The following is a 23,811-nucleotide window of genomic DNA, read 5'->3' as shown; positions in this document are numbered from 1 at the left end:
CTAGAAAGGTCTCCTGGGGCTGCTTGTTAGATTAATCACACAGGTGAGTCTTCCCTAGAAATAGCCCCAGGTAGAGCTCCTGAAAGAGTCTAATCTGATCTTCAGTGTGACCTCTGATACCTGGCATAGAGCAAAAGGAAAGGGAAAAAGAACAGCTGCTGTGGGTGGAAGGCTTGCTGGGGAACCAGGGCAGAGAGAGACAAGGCTGACTCCCTGGGTCATTGCCAGGGTAGGCCAGGAGAAAAGGGCAGACAGGTAAAAGAGAAAGGACTTGCCTATGCCTGGGCCTTGGCTGGGGTTGGGACACTCTGATGTTAGCTGGCGCTGGTACAAGCTGTAGTTCAGGTTGTCTTGCACATGACATACTGACTAGTTCCTTCATATGCAACTTGTAAGAGCAGCTAACAGAATGAAGATGAACTCCAATGACAGCAGCGAATCAGAGAATGATACTGAGGAAGAGGAGGAGGAGGAAGAAGAGTTTGCAAATGAACACATTAAGAGACTGGGTGGAGGAAGTAAAGATATGCGGCAGGATGGCACACTTCAGGAGGGAGCTTTTGAGACAGAGGACACATGCCTAGGGCACAAGAGTAAACACAGTTCAGGTGGGAAAAGTGATCTGGCGACGGTCTCACTGATCGATCTGGAAGAACAAATGGCAGAAGACTATGAAGCAGAGACCACTCCAAGAAAGAAAAAGAGAAAACACAGGTGAGTTTCCTGATCGACCTCCTCTGCCTTCTACTTTCTTGTGTTCCTCAGGCTGTCGTCTAGGCCTACCAGACCTCACTGTCCCACTGAACCCAAAGAGGAGCCATCAGAGGCTGTGTGGCCAGCTGCCCATTGCGTTTTGATTGACTGTTTCAGGGGCACTCAAAGGCCCCTTATCTCAGGCTGGAATGTGACATGCTGAGAATGTTACCTTTTCAGGTGTCATTACTGTGGCTGCCCAGTGCCCCACACCCCTAGGCTTCCAGTCGGGTGCCAGATGTACCACAGCTCAGAGGCAAACACTGTAGATACTTCAGCATCTGGGCCTTGTAGGCACTAGCCCTGGTGGTCCGACATGGCTAATGTGAAAGGGTATGTTTCTAGGGCTGGCAGGAAAGTTTGCAGATACGCTATCTATAGAGACTTGGGCCATTAGAATGCAAAGTGTCTGGTAGCGGGTCTTGTTTGGGCCCTGGGGCTGTCCAGTCAGGCGTCAAGACTCATCAGTATGACAGTAAGACACACGAGGTAATTGTGTGCAGCAGTTAGTTTATGTTAGTTCACTTTCTCTGCTCAGCACTGTTGAGGCCTCAGCTGGAGCACTGTGTCCAGTTCTGGGCCCCAAACATTAAGAAAGAAGTGGACAAGTTGGAATGACTCCACAGGAGAGCAACAAAAGTGATAAAAGGTTTAGAAAAACTGACCTATGGGGAAAGGTTAAACAATGTATGTTTAGTCCTGAGAAAAGGAGAGAGAGAGAGTGTGTGTGTGTGTGTGGGGGGGGATCTGATCACAGGCTTCAATTATGTTAAGAGCTGTTATAAAGAGGATGATGATCAATTGTTCTCCATGTTCACTGGAGATAGGACAAGAAATAATGGGCTTAATCTGCAGCCAGGGAGATTTATGGTAGATATTAGGAAAAACTTTCTAACTATAAGGGTAGTTAAGCTCCAGATCAGGCTTCCAAGGGAGGTTGTAGAATCTCCATCACTGGAGGCTTTGAAGAGCAGGTTGGACAAACACCTGTCAGGGCTGGTCTAAGTTTACTTGGTCCTGCCTCAGCACAAGGGGTTGGACTAGATGACTGTTTGAGGTTGGCTCCAACCCCACATTTCTATCTTCTTCTTAGCATATGCACAACATGTCTCAGGTGGCCCATGACCAGCACTCATCATCAGTTTGGGCCACTGATTGGATCATTAGCTTCCCTGGCTTGGGCTGGGTACTGACGGGGAGTGCATCATGAATGCTGATTCATGACTCCAACTTAATGCCTGTGGGGTGCCCCCTAGAGTCCAGTCTCTGTTCCAGTCAAATAGGTGTTTGCAGGGTTCCAAGTCAAGCTCAGTTAGTGGCTCTTACTGGGGCTCCAGTGCCCTGGGTTCCTGCCCAGCTGCTGTTCCTCCATGAGTACCATACAGACCTGCACACAGGTGTATCATCTGGCAGTCTGACTGTTCCACACACGTCTCTGTCCACAGAGTCTGGGGCTTCTCTCCTGCTGCTGTGCAGCTCCCATTCCCAAAACAGAACCTGGCAACATCCTGGTTCAGGACCTGCCTAGGGGAAAGGGAAGTGCAGTGGGAGGGGGTTGATGGGAATTGTTGTTTCCTTCTTTGGGAAGCCTGTGTGATGGATCTGCATCCAGTCAGCTCTGGATGGACCATTGCATGCATGTTGTGACCTGTCAAGGCTCTGGCTGCCACCTCTATGCTGAAGATGAGGGCAGTTGCAATCTGCTCTATTTTATGCACATCAAAGGCCAGATTGCAAAAATGGTGCACACAGAAGTGTATGAACAACTAACCAGTTACCTGCTTGACTGACAATTGGTACGCATGAATTATGCCGATGTGTTTTTGCACAAGCAGTTCTGAAAATCTGAGTCTGAAGTGGGCAAAGTTTGGGCATTACCACTGGGGCATCAGGGAACAATTTTTACCTAATTTATTCTAGAACTTCTGTCCTCAAATGCAAAGGGAGAAACAGATATTATCCCTTGTCAGAAATGTTCAGTTAGCTTGTTTATTCATATGAAAAACAAGCATTTGGTGAGTAGTGGCCAGGGAGAACATGTGTGCCAGGTCTCAGCCACTTACCATCAAACACCCTTCAAAAAAGGTCAGACAAAAGTAGAATGAATAATGGGCAGCTCTGAATTTTGGGGCCTGGAACTTATTAGGGTATTTGGAGGATGTTCAAAATCAGAGAAGGAATCTCGAGTCACTCAGATTCCCCTAATGAGAAATTCCAAATGGGAATCCACCTTCCATTCCTTGCTCCAGGCCTGTCCGCCCTGTGCTGGGACCAGAGCAGGTTTGTTGAGTGCTCCTGTGCAGATAGACATTGTTCAGTCACCATGGTTGCACAAGTCGCTGTGTATGGGAAACCAAATGCACATAGTAGGGAAGTTTGGGCTGTGATGACATCATGTCTCTGGGATCTAGAATTCACAAAACAAAATCTGCAAAATGTTTCTTTAGTTCTATCATCCTAGCTGGCCTGGGAGCTGCCATCTAATGGCAGCACAGGGGCTGCCCAGCCTAGGAGGACAAGGGATGGGGCCTGTCATGGTACAATTCCCCACTCTGAACCTTAGCGTCCAAAAGATGGAGTACCAGCATGAATTCCTCTAAGCTCAGTTACCAGCTTAGAACCTGTAGCGTTGCCACCAACCAGGAAATCCAGTGCCCGGTACACTCTGGTCCCCCAAAAAACCTTGCCTGGGGACCTCCAAGACCCAGATCCTCTGGATCTCAACACAAGGAAAGTAAACCCTTTCCCTCACTGTTGCCCCTCCCAGGCTTCCCCTCCCTGGGTTACCCTGGAAGATCACTGTGATTCAAACCCCTTGAATCCTGAAACAGAGAGGAAAATGCGCCTTCCCCCCTCCTTCTCTCTTCCCCTCCCAGATTCTTCCTGAGAGAAAGTAATCCTGGCACAGAGAGAAATCAGCCTCTCTCTCCCTCTTCCCTCCTTTCTCCCCACCAATTCCCTGGTGAATCCAGACCCAGTCCCCTGGGATCTCACCAGAATTAAAAAAAACAATTAGGTTCTTAAACAAGAAAAGCTTTTAATTAAAGAAAGAAAAACAGTAAAAATGATCTTGTAAATTGAAGATGGAATATGTACTGGGTCTTTCAGCTATAGACGCTGGGAACACCCTCCCAGCCTAAGTATACAAGTACAAATTAAAATCCTTTCAGCAAAATACAAATTTGAACTTCTTCCAGCCAAATACACATTTGCAAATAAAGAAAACAACCATAAGCCTAACTCGCCTTATCTACCTAGTACTCACTAGTCTGACCTTATAAGAGCCTGTATTGGAGAGATTGAAGAGAAACCTGGTTGCATGTCTGGTCCCTCTGAGCCCCCAGAGTGAACAACAACCAAACACTAACAGCACACGCAAAAACTTCCCTCCCTCAAGATTTGAAAGTATCCTGTCCTCTGATTGGCCCTCCGGTCAGGTGACAGCCAGGCTCACTGTTCTTGTTAACCCTTTCCAGGCAAAGAGATATGAAGCACTTCTGTTCTATTAACTTTTCTTATCTGTTTATGACAGGGCCCTTCAGTAAAGCTGGCTAGGAATAGCTCCCTGCAGCCTGCCCACTCTGGTAACCAGGGCATGTCTGCGCTGAGCCACTGCTTTCTCCTCTCTCTCCATTCCAGGCTGCTGTCTATCAACCTGACCAACTGCAAGTATGAGAGCGGTGAGTTGAAGGCAAGCCAGGACTCCTGTTCAGACCATATCTCACTGTGGCAAGTGCTGTGGAGCCCCCACACCTGGCTGGAGAAGGCTGTTAGCACTGGGTTTGGGCTGTGCAATGGCTTTAATGGATTGATTGCTGTTTTGGAGGTGACTTTTGCCCTGGGCCAGCTTGCCCAGACTTTGGGCTGAAGCTCTCTCTGCACTTAGTGGGTGCAGCTCTGGTCACAGCACTGGGAGCTTCCCACCCACACTGCCCCTGCCAGTGCGTCTCACTCACCCCTGGTCTGGAGAGCCTCACCCCTCTAGGGATGAGAAGGGAGTTTAGTCTCCATAGCACATTCTCTATCAAGATTGGCAACAGGGGCTCAGGTACTGCCAGTTGTGAGGCAGGTGTTTGCAGTGTTGACACTCGTGCACTGAAAACTATGCACTCCTTTCACTTACAGTAGGACACTGAGCAGCCTGGGATGGCAGTGATTTGCATATATTACTTGCCTGGGCTGGATCTGTGCAGGAGACCCCTCCCCTCCTGCCAATGCCTCCAGGAATGAACTTTGGGCAGGTGGTTTAGGATTCTCACCTTACTCCTCTCTGTGGGAGGGAGCGATATTAGAATACATATGACAGCATCTCTGTCCAGGTGGCTATTGGCAGGTATTGGTTAATGCCAATTATACACAAGTTCCATATTATGGAGCACAATTGCTATACTGAAAGTTACAGTCTCATCTGCTGTGGAGAGACCACAGAGTTTCTAGATGGAATGATGGACACTGGATACCTCCCCCCGGGAGCTGCCAGATACTATGATGATGGGCACCTTCTAAGAAGCTGAGGTGAACTGGGTATCTCCAAAGAGCTGGGGTCAGGCCCCTGCCCCTTTCCTGGGACCGCCAGACAAATGCGCTTCCAGGGTTGACGTATTTCATTAGTCCAGGAGTGAGATCCAGTGGACAGTTCAGCTAAGGGAGGTGTATGTTCCTGCTGCTTTCCCCAGGATCCCACCGGGTCTTTCTCCCCTTTGGAGGTGTAGGTGGAAGTCCTGGGGTGTTCTTTCCTTTGCCTGTCTCTTCCCATCTACTTCAGCTGAGAGATGTGTGAACGCTTGGGGCCCATCTCCCGATCCCACTTGGAGATGCCTCTTGCCATGTGCTTGCTTTGCTACAGTGAGGCGTGCTGCCCGACACTGTGGTCTAAAAGAAGTGGGGGAGGATGAGGAGTGGACGGTGTACTGGACTGACTGCTCGGTCTCTCTGGAGCGCGTCATGGAAATGAAGAGGTTTCAGGTAAAGACCCCTCCATGGACAGGCCGCGAGTGGGAGTTGCTCAGGCAAGGACGAGGAAGGGAGGAGTTGGTTGGATGTCATGCGGTGCCGTGAAGTAGAGTATCCAAGGTCAGCATCGGTGCTACTCTTCTGTTACCTATGGGACAATCCCCACAGCCTGTCAATGTCTGTACCAGGGAGAGCAGGATCCCTGCAGCACTCTGAGCCTTTACCCCATTAGTACCCCTGAGGTGGAGCCATCAGCCACAGGTTGAAGGACAGCTGGAGAGCTGCCATCCTCTCTGTTGCTGAGTCCTTGTTCAGCACATGGTTCTTGTTCATCAGCTGCTCCTCTCCGTGAATCATGCTGTTCTTGGAGAGGGGAAGCCACAGGTTTGAGAGAAGAGTGAACTCACCTCCCACTGATGGGGCTCAGAGCAAGCACACCTAGCAGAGCAGCTGTCTTCCTGTCCTGTTCTTCCCTGAACTGACTCACATTGGCTCTGGAGGGTTATCACTTCTGCTCCTTTTGCCGACTTCTCCTTTCTGCTACACATTGTTTCAGAAAATCAACCATTTCCCGGGGATGACAGAGATCTGCCGGAAGGACCTGCTGGCCCGCAACCTCAACCGCATGCTCAAACTCTTCCCCAAAGAGTACAGCATCTTCCCCCGCACCTGGTGCCTGCCTGCTGAGTGAGTGACCAGCACTGCCAGCCAGCAGCAGCAGGACAGATGGATGCTGTCTGCAGGGAAGGGAGGTCAGAGTAGTGGGAACCACTGGACTTAGCTTCCGTGGGGAAGGTGCTTTCTGGAGGATCCGCTGCTGACTCTGGGCCTCAGTAGCCTTCCTTGGAATGTAAGACGATGGGGCTCTATATTTAAAGAGTCCCAGATCTCGGATTGTAATCACACTGTATTAGGTTGTGGAATCGTTCTCCTCACGGAAGGGGTAGGAGCCCCATCCCTAGAGGGATTTAAATCTGAATTGGACTAAGCCTCAGGAAATAGACTGCAAAGGAATCCTGCCCTGGCCCTCAGTGTGCAGAGGGATGATCCTAAAAGGTCGTTTTTGTTTCTGACTTCTGTGATTCTGTGGGATTTCCCCTGACAGTCCATGAGCACCCCTCCTTGGTCAGCTGGAGGGATCCTTCAGGGTGGTGTGCAGGACCTGGCCGCTCCTGGGTGGAGCGCAAGGCTCATTGCTAGCCATGTGTCTGCCGTGGTGCCATGGTCTCAGCTGGCTGCCTCCCAGCACACAAGCACCCTTGGCTTTGTCCTTTGCAGGGGCGGGAGGCTTTCAGCACACAATCCAGAAGAGGGCTAGAAGGGATCACAGCAGTATGTGGTGAGGCATCAGTTCACAGGCAGAGGGATCAATAACCTGTGGACAGGGCGTTCAAACTGGGGCCTGAAGCACACTCCTAGCTTCATATTTAGGCATCTAAATAAGTGGCCTGACTTTCAAAATTGAAGTGCCCAGCAGCTGGCATTGGAACCAATCAGTGTGCAGCACTGTTGGAGATTAGGCCATCTCTGGCCTCCTCTCATGTCCATCCCTGTCCTGGCTATGCCCCAGGTCAGAGCACCCTGGCCTGGGCCTCCGGCCTCCTCTCATGTCCATCCCTGTCCTGGCTATGCCCCAGGTCAAAGCACCCTGGCCTGGGCCTCCAGCCTCCTCTCTCGTCCATCCCTGTCCTGGCTATGCCCCAGGTCAGAGCACCCTGGCCTGGGCCTCCGGCCTCCTCTCATGTCCATCCCTGTCCTGGCTATGCCCCAGGTCAAAGCACCCTGGCCTGGGCCTCCGGCCTCCTCTCTCGTCCATCCCTGTCCTGGCTATGCCCCAGGTCAGAACACCCTGGCCTGGGCCTCCGGCCTCCTGTCACATCCATCTCTGTCCAGTTTGGCAAATGTGTTTTCAGGAGAGCCCGCAGGAAAGCTGCAGTTGTAGTTTATTGTTTCATTCTCCTTTGTGGCCAGGGTTGGTTACTTTCCCCCTGCTCCCTCCACAGTAGTAGAGCTAAAACCTTGCTGGGTCCTGACTAGGCAGCAGCTGCTGTTCTGTTACCCTTTCTCTGTGGCGGAGGCGGTGCTGAGAGCCGTAAAGGCTTTCTCCCCCAGGCTGTGATGAGACAGTGATAAATAATGTTCTTCAGGAGTAGCCCAGTGTGGTGCAGGACTGCTCTTCTGGCTGCCCCACCAGTGCTGAGCCCTGCATGGCCCAGCATGCAGTGCTCCAAACAGCCATGAGTCCTGCAGCTCTAACAGTCACTGCTTCTTCATTACATAGCTATGGAGATTTCCAGGCCTACGGGCGCATGAGGAAAAACAGGACGTACATCTGCAAGCCAGACAGTGGCTGCCAGGGGAGGGGCATCTTCATAACCCGCAACCCAAAGGAGATTAAACACGGGGAGCACCTGATCTGCCAGCAGTACATATCCAAGGTAACAGGGCTCCCACTGTCCTGGAAAAAAGGTGTGAGCTGGCCTCCCATGTCCTTCCGGTGTCCTGTGCCCCACTCCTGCCAGCCTGCCACTGTGAAAGCTCAGCCAGCAGCATTGAGGTTGCCACCTCCCAGCAGGGCCATCCTCAGTCTGCCCTCAGCACTTCTTCCCAGCTGGGAATGCAGAGCCTGAGCCATGCAGTTAGCAATGCTATTGTATCTCACGGGCACTCCTCCCTTTTCTCTCACAGCCCTTCCTTATTGATGGCTTCAAATTTGACCTGCGAATCTACGTCCTGGTCACATCCTGTGACCCCCTGAAGATTTTTGTCTATGAGGAAGGGCTGGCCCGGTTTGCCACCATGAGGTACATCGAGCCCAGCAGCAGCAACCTGGTAAGGAAGGGACGTTTCCAAGCAACTGGCGTAGCGTCAATAGGATTAACACACACTTGTCCTAAGGGCACGCAGACACTGGGAAGTCAGGGCCTCGTTCTCTTCTTCTCTCTCCTCTGCTTCCTGCTCTGTTCTGCCTTTCCCCCATTCCTTTTGCTCCATGTCAGGATGGTTATTTCAGGAGCTCCAGGATCCCCCCGGTGCACAGCCCCCATTCCCTCCGGTCTGCTCTGCTCCCTGCTTTGCCCAGGCTTCAGGGGCAGAACAGGGAGCAGGGTGATTATTCCCCTGGCAGCATCCAGAGATGGCAGGAGGCCAAATGGAGAATGGGGAGATGGGAAGGGAAAGGGAGAAATAATAAATGGAGATATACCTGTCTCCTAGAACTGGAAGGGACCCTGAAGGGTCATTGATTCCAGCCCCCGGCCTTCACTAGCAGGACCAAGTACTGATTTTGGCAGATGGTTCCTCAGAAGCCATTGCCAGCGGCTTAGATGACACCAGTCTCCATGCAGCTCTAATTTGTGCTGGGGTGGACAATCTGAGAGATGCGTCCAGGACCAGCTGGCTGCTGCTGCACCGAGCAGATTTCAGCCACAGCGGGCCCATACCACCTGTTCATAGGTTTGTGTGGTTTTGATGCTGACCTGAAATCAGGCATCTCAGAGTGAAGGGGCGAAGAATTTAGGCCTGGGGTGAAGGAATGGCCTTGGGGAGGGGAGGAGGTGGTGGTGCTGGGGTAGAGGTGAACAGCAGTTGCTGGATAGAAGGCTAAGCATTGCTGGGCATCTGGGGCCTTTTGTCTCTCACTGGCACTTGGAGATTGAGTGTGAAGGTCTCTTGCTGTCCCTCTCTCAGGATGATATCTGCATGCACCTAACCAACTATGCTATCAACAAACATAATGAAAACTTCATCCGAGACGACATGATGGGCAGTAAGAGGTACCATCCTGCCTATGCCACCAGATCCCCTCATTCACCTCCTGCTGGGAGGCCCTATTGATGGGGCTGGCATGCTTCCTTCACTGGGGCTGCGTGCTGTAGAGGCTCACCCCGTGTCAACGTTCTCTTTTAAGGTCACAGGTGGAGGTCACCTGCGTCAGTGTCTTGGGCTCCTAGGCCAACTGTCTCTTTGCTTGTTAATTCTGAGCACAGAACTGCCCCCTCAGGGGCTCCTGTATCTGGAGTGCCTCTGGGGCTGTCTGGCTTTGTAAGAAACAGCACCAGGGCTCAGTCCCCTGAGTTCCCCATGCCTTTCTGACCCATGGAGCCAGTGTGGTGACATTGCTTGCTACTGCTGCAGAAGCACTTTGACTTGGACAGGTCTGATCACCACCTTGTTCCCCAAACAGGAAACTGTCTACCTTGAATGCCTGGATGATGGACAACAGCTGCAACACAACAGAACTCTGGGAAGACATTGAGGACATCATTATAAAGACCCTTATCTCAGCCCACCCTGTTCTGAAGCACAACTACCGCACCTGCTTCCCCAACCACATCACTGGCTGTGCCTGCTTTGAGATTCTGGGCTTTGACATCCTGCTAGACAGAAAGCTGAAACCCTGGCTGCTGGAGGTGAGTGAAAACCCCTCCGGTGGCCTGGAACTCTCCCCCTCTGCACAGCAGATGGTTGGGGGCTTTTGTCGCCCAAGGAGAGAAGTAGAACTAACACCTGGGGCAAGTTGCAGACAGTTTTAGTTTGATTGATGCTGCCACCTGCAATCTCTGCAGCTCTCCGTTCAATGAGGAGCTCTGGAGGCAAATAGCCAAGTAATCTCCAGTGCACAAGGAAATGTTGCCCAAGTTCCTGGGGTAATAACGGGGACTTCCCTGAGTCACAGGGCTGCGTGGCTCTCGCAGCACCAGTCAGACCTGCATGTGCCCTCCTCAGTGTCCTTGGTGGTCAGTGAGAGGCCAGTGGCTGATCTTTAGATGGCAGTTTGTGCCAGGAAAGCAGCAACAGCCAGCAGCAACCCCACGCAGCAGCACAATGCTTACTGCTGTTCCCATGGTAGGAAAGAGTGCAACTGTAGGACAAGGGGCTGCCTGAGAGGAAAGAAGGGTCTGAGGCTGCAATCTGGCTGCCTGCAGCAGATTTGTAGAGCTGCACATGTGCCACTTGTCTTGGCAGGTGAATCACTCGCCCAGTTTCACCACGGACTCGCGCTTGGACCGAGAGGTGAAGGACGCTTTGCTCTGTGACACCATCAAGCTGATAAACCTGCGAGCCTGTGACAAGAGGAAGGTGCTGGAAGAGGACAAGCGACGGGTGAAGGAGCGACTCTTCCAGGCCCACCAGCCACCTCGTGAAGCCAGGTACTGCTTCCCCCAAGGAGGAGTGCTGCAGGCCTTTGGGGAGAAGAGAACAGAGGAACAAGCATGAGAGGCCAAAGGCTGCTTTGTGGCCATTTGAAATCCCTCTGAGGTTGTGGCACTGTCGAGAACATTGTCACCTGTAACAAGGGGAGTGGGCCCAGACTTTCATCATTCTACGGGAGATCCATGATTGAGGCTCCCAGCCTCTGGGACGTGTCTGATTCCTGGGACTCTGTAAGCAGCCTGGGACGGGGCTGAGTCCTACCTCTCCCATTCAGTTGCATCTGCTTTGGTCACAAGGCCCTCCCTGGCCATCCTGGAGCACCCTACCTGGTGACACGTGGCCTTTTTCCCACAAATGCTTTGAGACTCCAACTTCTCCATAGGGTTGCCAACTCTGACTGAAGCTATTTAGGGAGATATTCCTCCCCACCCCAACATGATGTAATGTCATTTTCTTAAAATATCCTATTAAAATCTCCCAGATTGCTTTCAATAGTCTCTGCGAGATTGATGCCGATTCCGGGAGACTCCCAGCCAATCCTGGAGGGTTGACAATCCTACTTCTCCACAAAGCAGCATTGCCTCCTTGCCCACTCGTGCAGACGTGTCTACTCACGTCTAAAGCCAATGCACAACTGTTGAGGCCAGTTTGGATTGGCCGCCTATTGAGGCAGGGTGGGCAGGAGCTCCCTCCCACACACCAGTTTCAATTAATTACATTAGGTAACTAAAGCTTGGACCTGTGGTGTGCTCTGCTGCCCCTGGGTCCAGAGGTGCTCAAACTAGGGTGCTGGGGGAGCTGCTGCACCCCTGGATTGAAGTGTTTTCCATCATATCCAGGGGTTACAGTTATGTTCAAGGGCTTTCAGCCCCTCCACTATAAAAACTGCTCCAACCCCATTGCATGGGGCTGGGCTGCCCCCTCTCCCAGGCTGGAGTGCTCAGAGCTGGATGAAAGGTGGCAGGCCCAGCTGAGACACCTGAGCTCTTGTGAACTGGTACTCTTGGCTGAGAAGGGTGGGGACAGTGAGAGGAGCTCTGAGCCTCCCTGCTTTGCCTGTACTGCCCAGCTGGAGGAGATACCGACCCCGAGTGGGAGATGCATTGGCTTGGTGCAGTGAATGCACGCCGGGGTTCCCAGATCGGGAGGGGAAGGGAAGGGGAGAAAAGCCAGCTAGACTCTTGGACAGGGCAGCGTCTGGAACTTGTCTCAGCCTGCTGCCTGTACAACAGTCTCCAGGGATGTGTCTCCATGGCTCCTCCTGCTTTCATCTTTATTTTCTGATGGCAGACGTGAGAAGTTAGAGAGCAGCCAGGCGGCCTGGCTGGCCCAAGCGGAGAAGTATGAGAACACGCACCTGGGAGGGTACCGGCGCATTTACCCCACGCACGAGACAGACAAGTATGAGCCATTCTTCAAGCACAGTGGCTCCCTCTTCCAGGAGACGGTGGCTTCCAAGGCAAGAGAGAAGTGTGCCAGGTACATTGCTCCTGTGGAAAAGCCCTCCTCATTGGATGCCATGGGGCAGAGAGTGTTCACCGCTGGTCTCTCTGCTGGGAACACCTGCTGCTGCCTAAAGCATGGGCTATGGGTGGGGGAGTGCCTAGGAGAGGAGCCCTGGCTCCATTGCCAGGGGATGGGGAAGGCACTGTGTCCTCCACATAACCTCTCTGCCCTGCCTCTGGATCTGAGAGGGAGACATGCCAGAGTCCATTGTTTATGGATTCTGGAAGTGGTTTATAGCATGCGTCCTGCTGCATCTGAGTAGGCCCCGTCTCCACCCTATCTAGGTGGCACAACCTGGTGCAAAGGGCATTTCCTTATGGGGATGGTAACAGCTTTTGAAAGCCCGGGGCCATTTCCCAGCACATTTGTCATCCCGGATCCTGCTCCTGATAGCAACCTTTGGCTGTGCTGTATGTCCCCTCCATTGGGGTCAGCACAGCTTGGCACAAGATCTCACACTGAGCATCAGTGACCAAGATTGTTGGTTCGTGCCAGGCAGCAGCTGGAGGAAATTCGCTTGAAGCAAGAGCAACGAGAGGTTACTACTGGGAAGAAGAAAAAGGAGCGAAAGGAGAACCTGCAGGGAAAGTCCGCTGGGGAGAAATCCCGCATCCGCAGCAAGGCCAAGGCTCCTCCCACTCGCCTCACCTACAACAGAGCCAGGACCTGCGACAGGAAGGTACCACTGCTCCAACCAGCATGCAGCTCCATGGGGCGGGTCAGATGGAGCCACCTGGCACCAGAAGGAGAGCTGGGGGCACTGACGTCTCCCACCCCAGCCAAGGACAGAGCTCGTCTTCATGGAGTTTGTACTGCTGCTGACCTGTGCTGGGAACAGCCAGCCCATGGAAGTCTATGGCCCCCCCACCCCCTTACCCCTGCCTGGAGTCTGTGGCCAGAGTCTTCTTCCTGCTCCACACTGGAACTTGTGGCCCAGGCCCTGTTCCTGACCCCAGCATAGTTTGTGGCCGCAGTCGCTCTCCTCCCTCTGTTAATCTGTGGCCCAGCCCCCCAGACCATGCTGTAATTCGAGGTGTATTTCTGTCCTAAGGTGCAGCAGATGGTGTTTGACTCCATGCGGCCCCAGGAGATAGTGGAAGATGAGGAAGTAGAGAGGATCAAGGCTCTTCTGCAGCGCGAAAACCTCATACGGGGTCTGGGCATCGTGGATCAGCTCTCTCGGCTGCTTCACACAACTGAGCCCAGGCCTGTGGATGTCCACAGGCCCCACATCAATATCTCCGAGAGCCAGGTAAAGGTGGGCTGCTTAGAGGCATCTCCCAGGGCTAGTGCAGTAGTTAGTGTTCTTGGTGATCCTGCACACACAGGAGCAGGAGGAGCTGAGGACACGGGGCACCGCTGGCCTGGAGAAGTTCCTCTCGCTGGGGTAAGTGAGAAATGAGGGCTGGGGCTGGGTCCTTGGGTTGGCCTGTTTTTATGGTAATTTTTCCTGTGTTCAAAAGGGTCAAAAAGTGATTCCTTAGGGACACCTCAAGAGCTCAGAGGAGGGTCCAGGCTCCTGACATGAGGGGTCTCATCTTATCAGCATCCCATGGAACAGAACAGAGGAGCCTGCTCTCTGAATGTGGAAGTGCTGCCTCTGGACCCCACAAGTCCCAATGTGCAGTACAGCCTGCTGTCCTGGCTCGAGGCTGAGCTGTGCATACTGGAATATCTGGTCTCAGTGCCCTTGTCTTCACTAGGGAACACAGGTGTGTTCCTCACCTGAGGTAGCAAACAGGAGTAAAAGCCTTGTGAAAAAGAGGAGCTGCTCTGCTGGAGAAGAAGGGGCTGTTGTTCTCGGCCAGCTCTACACTACAGTTTTGTCAGCACAGCTGTGTTGGTGAGGGATGTGAAGACACACACAACCCACAGGCTCTGCTGGCAGAACCCCGGTGTAGACACAGCTGTGCCCACAGACGAGCTCTCTGCTGGCTTAGCTAGCGTCATTTGGGGAGGTGGCCTTTCTACAGGGGCCAAAAAATTCCTCCTGTTGACATATGCTCTGCGGGCATGGCTGCATGGGCAGAGCCTGTGTCGTGTAGACTAGCCCATATAGTCACTTGTCAGACTTGAACTGCACTTGTGGTATATTTCCAGTGATCAAGTGCAGGATGTGGGGAGAGGGTTCCAGTCACATGCCACAGGATGGCTGGTATTACTGCCCACGTGAGCTCCTGTAGGCACTGGAAATGCCTTGAATGCCCCTTCCTCCTGCAGTGAAAAAAATTACTGTCATCTGTAGGGAAAACAACAAGTTTGGGGAAGCCAGAGTCTCTGTCAGACACCAAGCCTTTGTCAGGGAAAACATATGGCCATGAGTGTGATGTTCTGCTGCACTCCCTGTCCTAGTGCCAATCTTCATATACCAATGAGCAGCAGCAAGAGAATGGGGACCTACAATGCTGGGCCATTAGACATCCCATAAAGATCAGATCACCTTTAGATACGGGGGCTATTTCTCCATTTCAGTAATAGTTTTACTGGCTGAAGAAAGTGAACTCTGGAGTAGCTGTCTAGGAGCTGGGAGACCTATGTAAAGGGAGCCCTTTGACAAAGTGGGGCTGAAAGGAGCAACAAAGATTTGTCTAAAAATTGCACCCTGGCAAATGCCCATCCCTGATCTCTTGGCATTCTGTGGGGCTGGTCCCTCCCAGGGAAAGTGACAGCAGTCTGCAGCACGTTTACTAACTGCACACACAGTGCATGTCACATAGCTTGAGTGCTTTAGAAACGTGCACTGTGCTAAGGATAATTAGTAATGCCCTGTTCTCAGCATAAAGCAGGTCACTCAGGAGGCTGAAAGAATGAGGAGTACTTATGGCACCTTAGAGACTAACACATTTATTTGGGCATAAGCTTTCATGGGCTAAAACCCACTTCATCAGATGCATGGAGTGGAAAATACAGTAGGAAGATATATATACACAGAGAACATGAAAAGATGAGGGATGCCATACCAACTCTAATGAGACAAATCTATTAAGGTGGGCTGTTATCAGTAGGAGAAAAAAACTTTTTGTAGTGATAATCAAGATGGCCTATTTCCAACAGTTGACAAGAAGGTGTGAGTAACAGTAGGGGAAAAATAGCACGGGGAAATAGTTTTTAATTTATGTAATGACCCGTCCACTCCCAGTCTTTATTCAAGCCTAATCTGATGGTGTCCAGTTTGCAAATTAATTCTAGTTCTGCAGTTTCTCGCTGGAGTCTGTTTTTGAAGTTTATTTTGTTGAAGAATTGTGACTTTTAGGTCTGTAATTGGGTGACCAGGGAGGTTGAAGTGTTCTTCAACTGGTTTTTAAATGTTATAATTCTTGACGTCTGATTTGTGTCCACTAATTCTTTTGCGTAGAGACTGTCCGGTTTGGCCAATGTACATGGCAGAGGAGCATTGCTGGCACATGATGGCATATATCACATTGGTAGATGTGCAGGTGAACGAGCCCCAGATGGTGTGGCTGATGTGATTAGGTCCTATGATGGTGTCCTTTGAATAGATATGTGGACAGAATTGGCAACAGGCTTTGTGGCATAGATAGATTCCTGGGTTAGTGTTTTTGTTGTGTGGGCTTCTGCCTGCAAAGCTACTGGCCCACTCTGGATGGGTGTCCCAGTATCAAGCCCAGAGCGTTGCTGCAGTACAGATTCTGCTGCCATATCCAGTGCACTCCCTGGACTCCCGTGTGTCAGCAGACAGTGCTGCAACAGAACAACGGACACTTCAAATGGCTGCTCCAATGGAATCCGGAACTGGGAAACATCCGAGTGAGATGAGAGGCTGTCAATAACCTAGTCCCAGATTTGGACCTTAGCATCCAAAATATGGGGGTTAGCATGAAAACCTCCAAGCTTAGTTACCAGCTTGGACCTGGTAAAGCTGCCACCCAAAAAATTAGAGTGTTTTGGGGCACTCTGGTCCCCCCAAAAACCTTCCCTGGGGACCCCAAGACCCAAATCCCTTGAGTCTCACAACAAAGGGAAATAAACCTTTTTCCTTCCCCCCTCCAGGTGTTCCTGGAGAGATACACAGAAGCAAACTCCGTGAATCTAAACAGAGGGACTCCACCCTCCCCGTTCCCAGCCTTGGAAAACAGAAGTACCGAGAGTTAATCTCTCTTCCCCCCTCACCCAGAGGGAATGCAAAGTCAGGCTAGTAAATCTCACACACACAGATTTCCCCCTGACTTCTTCCTCCCACCAATTCCCTGGTGAGTACAGACTCAATTCCCTGGAATTCCCCACTAAAGAAAAACTCCAACAGGTCTTAAAAAGAAAGCTTTATATAAAAAGAAAGAAAAATACATAAAAATGGTCTCTCTGTATTAAGGTGAAACATACAGGGTCATTTGCTTAAAAGACTATTGAATAAACAGCCTTATTAAAAAAGAATACAATTCAAAGCACTCCAGCAACTATAGACATGTAAATACAAAAGAAAATATATAAATCACTATCTGATCTTTGTACTCACAACTTTGAAACAGAAGATTAGAAAGCAGGAAATAGAAATCACTCCTCATAGCCGAGAGAGCATACAGGTAGAAGAAGCAAGAACAAAGGACTCACACACAAACTTCCTCCACCCAGCGTTGAAAAAATCCTGTTTCCTGATTGGTCCTCTGGTCAGGTGCTTCAGATACTTCTTTCCAGGTGAAAGAGACGTTAACCCTTAGCTATCTGTTTATGACAGAGGCTTGTTGGGTTTTCTTGGGTCGGCTGGTGGCTTCCAAAACATGCAACATGCTATGCAGCTGCAGAGATGCTTGGTCCAAAATCCAGGAGGGAGTGAAGCCAGTAGTCCACTAGTCACTGTCTCTGTTAGCCATGATGGCTGTAAAGGGCTGTAAGGCTTGGCTGTTACCTGCCATGCTGGAGACCTAACATCTGTTCTTGTGCCAGTGATGAATGAGAAATTTCTCGGGGCTCAGCATCACCTCTCTGGCATTGACAGGCGCATCCTGTCCAGTCCTTTGCTGGACACATGTCAAAAAGGAGGGTGATACATTAGAAAGGGTTCAGAAAAGAGTAGCAATAATGGTTTGAGATCTGGAAAACCTGCTTTATGGTGAGAGACCAAAGAAGCGCAATCCATTTAGCGCAACCAATTGAAAGGTGATCACTATCTTGAAGTACCTACGTGGAACAAAGATTTCTGAGTAAAGAGCCTTGTAATATTGCAGACTAATGCCTAACAAGTTGTAGTGGCTGGAAGCTGAAGTGAGGCAAATTCAGGTTAGAAATAAGATTTTTTTTTGATAGTCAGGCTGATTAACCATTGGAGCAAATTACCAAGGGACATGGTGGATTCTCCATCTTTTGATGTCTTGAAATCCAGGATGGGTGTGACTGTGTAACACAGCCACTCTAGCTGAGCCAGAAGTGATGGGCTGCAGGCAACAATTGCTGGGTACAATTCTCTGGTCTGTGTTGTACAGGAGGTCAGACTAGAGAATCACATTGGTCCCTTCTGGCCTCAGAATCTCTTACTGCAAGTGTGAGAGGTAAATGGAGTGTGTTAAGGTTCCTTCCCCACTCTGAACTTTAGGGTACAAATGTGGGGACCTGCATGGACACTTCTAAGCTTAATTACTAGCTTAGATCTGGTAACTCTGCCACCATCCAGAAATTTCAGTGTCTGGATCACTTCTTGTCCCCCCCAAAACCTTCCCCTCCCTGGGCAGCCTTGAGAGGCTTCACCAATTCCCTGGTGAACACAGATCCAAACCCCTTGGATCTTAAACAAGGAGAAATTAACCATCCCCCTCCTTTCCCCCCACCAGTCCCTGGTGAGTTCAGATCCAATCACTTTGGATCTTAAAACAAGTAAAAATCAATCAGGTTCTTAAAAAGAAAGCTTTTAATTAAAGAAAGAACAGTAAAAAAAATCATCTCTGTAAAATCAGGATGGAAAATACTTTAAAGGGTAATCAGATTTATATAGCCCAGAGGAACCCCCTCTAGCTTTAGGTTCAAAGTTACAGCAAGCAAAGGTAAAATCCTCTCAGCAAAAAAAGGAACATTGACAAGTTGAGAAAACAAAAATAAGACTAACCCGGCTTGCCTGGCTTTTACTTACAAGTTTGAAAAATGAGAGACTGGTTCAGAAAGATTTGGGGAGCCTGGATTGATGTCTGGTCCCTCTTAGTCCCAAGAGCGAACAACCCCCAAAACAAAGAGCACAAACAAAAGACTTCCCCCCACTAAGATTTGAAAGTATCTTGTCCCCTATTGGTCCTCTGGTCAGGTGTCAGCCAGGTTTACTGAGCTTCTTAACCCTTTACAAGTAAAAGAGGCATTAACCCTTAACCATCTGTTTATGACAGGGTGAAAACGCAGGGAGGATTCTCAGGGGTGTAACAGTAACAGGTTAAATAGGGGGGTTGGGAAGGAATTCCCTCCTGGTCAGATTGGCAGAGTCTTTGGAGCTTTTTCACCTTCCTCTGCAGCATGGGGCATGGATCACTTGCAGGTTTAAACTAGTAGAAGTGGTGGATTCTCTGTGACTTGAACTCATGACTTGAGGAATTCAGTGACTCTGCCAGAGGTTCAGGGTCTGTTACAGGAGTGGGTGGGGGAGGTTCTGTGGCCTGTGATGTGAAGGCGGCAGGATGATCCCTTCTGTTCTGACCTTAAAGTCTATGAGGAGGACAGCCCTTCTCTGCTCCCTAACCATGCCCCACAGGAATTAAAACATAAGTCGCTGCTCTTCTTTTTTTCCAGCCGCGATTCCTTCAGGACGTGTTTGGGGAACGGGAGACACAGAGTTTAATGACCCTCGTCCCCCTCTCGCTCCTGGGAGGCACAGTCCGGGAGTTAGGACAGCAGATCACGCAGCAGCCTGCGGCCAGGGCCCGGATGCTGGGCAACCAGGGCTTCATTCCCACCCTCCTGGGTACCCTGTCAGGCATGGGCCAGAGCATCCCCTACCCTGCACAATATAAGCCACATCATGGCCTGCAGCCGCAGAAGAACATGAGCTGGTTAGGAAACCACGCTCTGGGGACACCGATGGTCAGCAAGCCCTGTGCTCTGCCAAAAATACTGAAGGTGGAAGGCCGGAGATTCTCCAGCGCCAGAAACAAGGTCGAAAGCCGTGAGTACAGAGTTGGGGCCTGGCATACTGCTGATGTCAGTTGGGAGACATAACTCAACTCTGAGTTGCCTTCCAGGCCTCTGTGGCTCTTCTGTTCCCCACAATAGTATAGTTTGGTTAGCAGGCGACCTTCCCTCGCCTGACTGGATTCCCAGGGCATTCTCCTCTGGCACAGCTGGTGACATGGTAGAAGTGTTCCATCTTATTCAATTAGTCTAATTTCCAGCCCGGAGACTCTCAGAGCCCTGGGACGCCATTAGTCTCTAGTCTCATATTCAGGGAGTAGGCAGGGAAATCAAGCTGAGAATCAGTGAAGACCCTCAGAGACCCGTAGAGGGTGAGTCTGTGCTGGACTCTAAGGGCTGGAAGCCAGCGAAGAGCTCTGTCACTGGGGAGATGTGTTCTCTTCCCCTGCACCTGCACATGGGACCGGCTGCTGCATTGGGCGTGCTGGAGCTCAGGCAAAGTGAGCAGGGTGTAAGTTCAATAGTGCTTGGGAGGTGGGGCACAGCAGGCAGTGGCCACAGTAATGTCTGAGGAGAGCAGATGTTTTAGAAATGGGAGTGGACTGGGGGTGCCATAATGTCCCTTTCGAGATCTACGGCCCAAGAGTATCTTAGGGGGTCCCAGTGAGTGACATGGCTCCAGGGTGTCAGTCAATAATCCTGCGTATTCCCAACCAGCCTCCCGAAGGAGTGCCACTACCGGGGGTCCTGCGCCATTGGAGGGGGTTGCACACACACACTGTCACCTGCAGTAACTCTAGTTCTGTCACTGTCCCCTTCCCAGAGCCACACGGCCCTTCCTGCGCCCTGCTGCGGTCAGGGCTTCTGGCAGAAGAGAGGAGTTGAGGGGCAGAGTATTTATCCCCTCAGTCTTTGGAGCACTGCCTCAGCTTCCAGCCAGTCACCAAGGGGCACCTTTGGGGTTCCTCCTGGGGTGCTCCAGCCCTGCATTGTGTCCCTCCTGTGCTCTCGTTTCAGATGCCCATGCCCCCAGGCAGCCCCTCCACGTGGCCAGTGGTTACGCCGACTCTCTGAGCTACCTGGCTCATGCTGGCAAGGCTCCAAATCACACGTTCCCCTCAGTGACAGACTCCCTCAGCCGTGCTGCAGCCCATGAGCTAGCCATCAACTCTGCCTCTGCTCCCATCGTCCAGCGCTCAGACACCTCACACCGTGCCAATGCCATGTCCATTCTCCACTTCAACCACCACAGGTAAGGGCCCTGCCTGCAGCTGGCTTCCGGTGAGCTCCTGATCACTGGGGCTCACTCAGGAGCTGGTGTCCCCAGAGGAGGAGGTTTGCCCTGCTTTCCTGGCCTATTCCAGCTAGCGTACATTATTCTTCACCTCCCCACCCTTACTGACAAACTCCTCTTGTGGAGCAGCGTGTTCTGTTAACAGCAGCTTTGTCCCACCCCAGGGATGGCTGCATTTCAGAGCCACGGCAGTTTAGGCCAGCCCTGTATAAACACTGTCAAATGGCTGGAGACCATCGGGAATGAAATCTAAATGATCAGCTGGTATTTTCGCCCACTGGAGCCACCTTTCCAGGCCCTTACTTTGTTCTCCATGGGTTGCATTACCTGCAGTGAGCAATGCTGTAAATCTGCTGAGAGCTCTTCCTATTCCTGATTCAGCAGAGAAAAGCTCCTTACCCCTCTGTCACCTTGGAACATCCCTGCTGCCATGCAGGAGCAACTCCACAGACTCCTTTACCGAGCTCCTCCCAAATGGGCTATAACTTGGCCTTCCTAGATTGTAAACTCTTTGGGGTGGGGGCTGTCACTGTGTGTGTGCGCGGTGCCCAGCACCACAGGGGGCTGGCCTCTAGGGGCTGGTAAATAATGGTAATCCACGCTCCCGTGATGCTGCTGTCCTACAGCTGCCAGAGCTGCCATCTCGGGGCAGCTTGCATTGGAAGGGACTGCCCAGGGGAATTGATTGGCTTGATGAGTGGGAGGTCAAGCCACATGTCTAAACCCAATTTTGCTTGTTCATATCTGAGTGTACAAAGGAAGCTAACCTGGGGTCACCATGCAACCTGCGGGAGTGAGGATACCATTAAATCGATATGAAACGAGAGGTGAATCGCCACTCACCGTTGCCCATGGGCCCTGCCCTCAGGAGCTGGGATAGAATTCTGTCCTCACCCAGAATGTCTCCGTTTAACCCTTATTTGCCATTTGAAAGAAGAAGGTTTCCATCTCTTGGGGTTTCCTGTGAAGTGGGAAGTATTTGCCAAAGGGTCTGGCAAATGTTCAGAAACTAGGGCTGAGCAAATAGATTTTGTGAGAGTGCACCAGGTTTGGGTAACTGGTGGGTACCCTGCCCTTTGCTCCCACTACAAGCCACACAGGAGCATTCTCCACCACAATTTGTCTGCACTCAGGTATGAACAGTATCCCAGCATCCCCTCTGCCTGCAATGTCCACTGGGTTGCACCAATAAGCTTGCAGAGGCCCATAGGCTTAGGTGCTGGAACCTGTTTTTGCTCTGTAGTTTCCTCTCTCCCCAGCCCGGTTCACCTGAGCTGTGGATGGGGGAGAAGCATATTGATCCTTTGCTCCCCAGCTCTCTGGCTTCTCCAATCTGCTTTGTTTGTGTCCCCTAAGCAAACCCAGACCTTCTCTCATCAGTGATTGCTTGCTTCTCCCACAGGAAATGGACCTGAACCTTGGCCAAACAGTCTCTGGGGAAGAAAGGGACAATGGCCTTGGGAATCCTGCAGCCACAGGTGATGGCTGTGCCAAAAGACTTGCTTTCTTGTGCGTGGAAGGGAGAAAAACCTCCAAGGGGCCAGGCAGAGGGGGAGACAAGGGAGACAGTGACCCCAGGCCTGCTGTGGTGACCTGGCGGCTAGCGATGAGGACACCAGTGTCTGCTGCAGATAAGGAGCCTTCTCAGTGAGGGCTGAACACTTCAGACACTATTTAGTGAGCGCTCTAGAGTCACATCTCCACTGGACAGAGCTGTTTTCCAACAATGCTGCGCAAAGGATTTTGTTAATAGTATTTGGCAGCATCCTCTCCAGCCAACTTTGTCCTGTAGCTGGGATCCCCAGCCTGTAACTGCAGCCTCTCCCCCACACCTACTGATCAACTGCAACAGGAGGGCAGGGCTTGTTTCCTTCAGGGCTGCAAGAGTTTGTTCTTTTGTATCTGTCTTAGTAAAGGTTTATATGGTTTTACAATTCCCTGTCAGTCTGTCCTTCTGCCTGTGACCCCTGCAGCATTGCAGCAGATGGAGACTGGTTTTCCCTAGCAAGCCCTGGCTCTGGGAGGTGCTGTCTGATTCCTCCCTCATGGGCCTAGAGCCCACAGACCTTAGCAAAGGAACCTGCTGGCCTATATGTTGTTCAGGGCTCTCACAGTGCCTAGCTGCAGGAAGCAGCATATGAGGATCAAAACAAAGCAGTTGCTTGTTCTACTAAATCCTTTCATTCCCTCCTGGGGCGAGGGGCCGAGTGAGCACGTAGCAACAGGCACTCAGTGAGTTCACAGGAACTGACAAATATCAGACTGGCTCAGACCCACAATCCAGCTAGTCCAGGATCCTGTTTCCAAGAGTGACTAGTACCAGATGCTTGAGAAGGTGAAGAACCCCTCAGGAGGCAGATGTAGGGTAATCTGTCCCATCTAAGTTTTAGTCCAATCCCTGGTCATGAAAGGTTGTTTTAAACTATGAAGCACAAGGTTTAATTTCCCTGCCAAAATAGTTGTTAATGATAATAGGATATTCTGATCAGCGGTTGTGTGAAAAGTGTTTCCTTTGATTGGCTTTGAACTGCCCACCCTGCAATGTCATCGTGTCCCCATTTTGTGACCAGATGCTGTCGATCTCCCTGCCCTAAACCAGTACCTACTTTATAGACCTTTATCACGTCCCCTTTTATGGGCTTCCTCTCTGGGGCAAGAATCTGTCTTCACAGGAGAGTTTCTCCAGGCCCCTAACTGTTCCTGTGACACTTTTGGGAGCCTCTCTCGTCCTGCCAGCTCCCTGCTGACAGGGGTGGGGTGACCCCTGCTGGCACAAGATCCAAGTGAGGCTACCTTGTTCATTTGTACAATGGCACCTAATATTTCGTATGCTCTTTGCCTGCGCCTGCACACCGAGCCTAGCTGTGCACACTGATGCTTCGGTCCCCTTCCCTATAGGCCACCTTCATGGTGTTTCCCCTCGCTCGCAACACCTTGCCCCCTCTCATAGCGCCCTCCATCTCTCCTGCAGCGCTCTGCCCCAGCACCCCCACATCTCCGCTGCAGGGCTCTGCCTCAGCACCCCCAGATCTCCCCTGTAGCACCCTGCCACACCTGCCCCAGCACCCCCAGATCTCCCCTGCCCC

General features: G+C 51.3%; 1 protein-coding gene across 2 annotated transcripts; it reads left to right on the top strand.

The window, feature by feature from the left end:
• Positions 1-318: 318 nt before the first annotated feature.
• LOC127030280 (tubulin polyglutamylase TTLL13-like) lies at positions 319-23,563 on the top strand. Of its 2 annotated transcripts, XM_050916485.1 has the most exons (15): positions 319-714; positions 4,393-4,433; positions 5,600-5,718; positions 6,263-6,393; positions 7,988-8,144; positions 8,395-8,538; positions 9,397-9,482; positions 9,893-10,118; positions 10,675-10,859; positions 12,154-12,342; positions 12,865-13,048; positions 13,421-13,621; positions 19,093-19,465; positions 20,449-20,683; positions 22,128-23,563. In XM_050916485.1, the coding sequence occupies exons 1-15, from the start codon at positions 383-385 to the stop codon at positions 22,138-22,140; spliced, it is 2,616 nt and encodes an 871-aa protein (XP_050772442.1). In that variant the 5' UTR covers positions 319-382; the 3' UTR covers positions 22,141-23,563. The 2 variants fall into 2 exon arrangements, with proteins under 2 accessions (XP_050772442.1, XP_050772443.1); XM_050916486.1 differs by lacking the exons at positions 19,093-19,465; positions 22,128-23,563 and having other exon boundaries at positions 20,449-20,538.
• Positions 23,564-23,811: the final 248 nt, after the last annotated feature.

The sequence above is a fragment of the Gopherus flavomarginatus genome, chromosome 10 (genome assembly GCF_025201925.1).
Source record: "Gopherus flavomarginatus isolate rGopFla2 chromosome 10, rGopFla2.mat.asm, whole genome shotgun sequence".
Classification (NCBI taxonomy): Eukaryota; Metazoa; Chordata; order Testudines; family Testudinidae; genus Gopherus; species Gopherus flavomarginatus.
The sequence above is the reverse complement of the archived record's forward strand: the minus strand, read 5'-3'. Positions and strand labels throughout refer to the sequence as shown.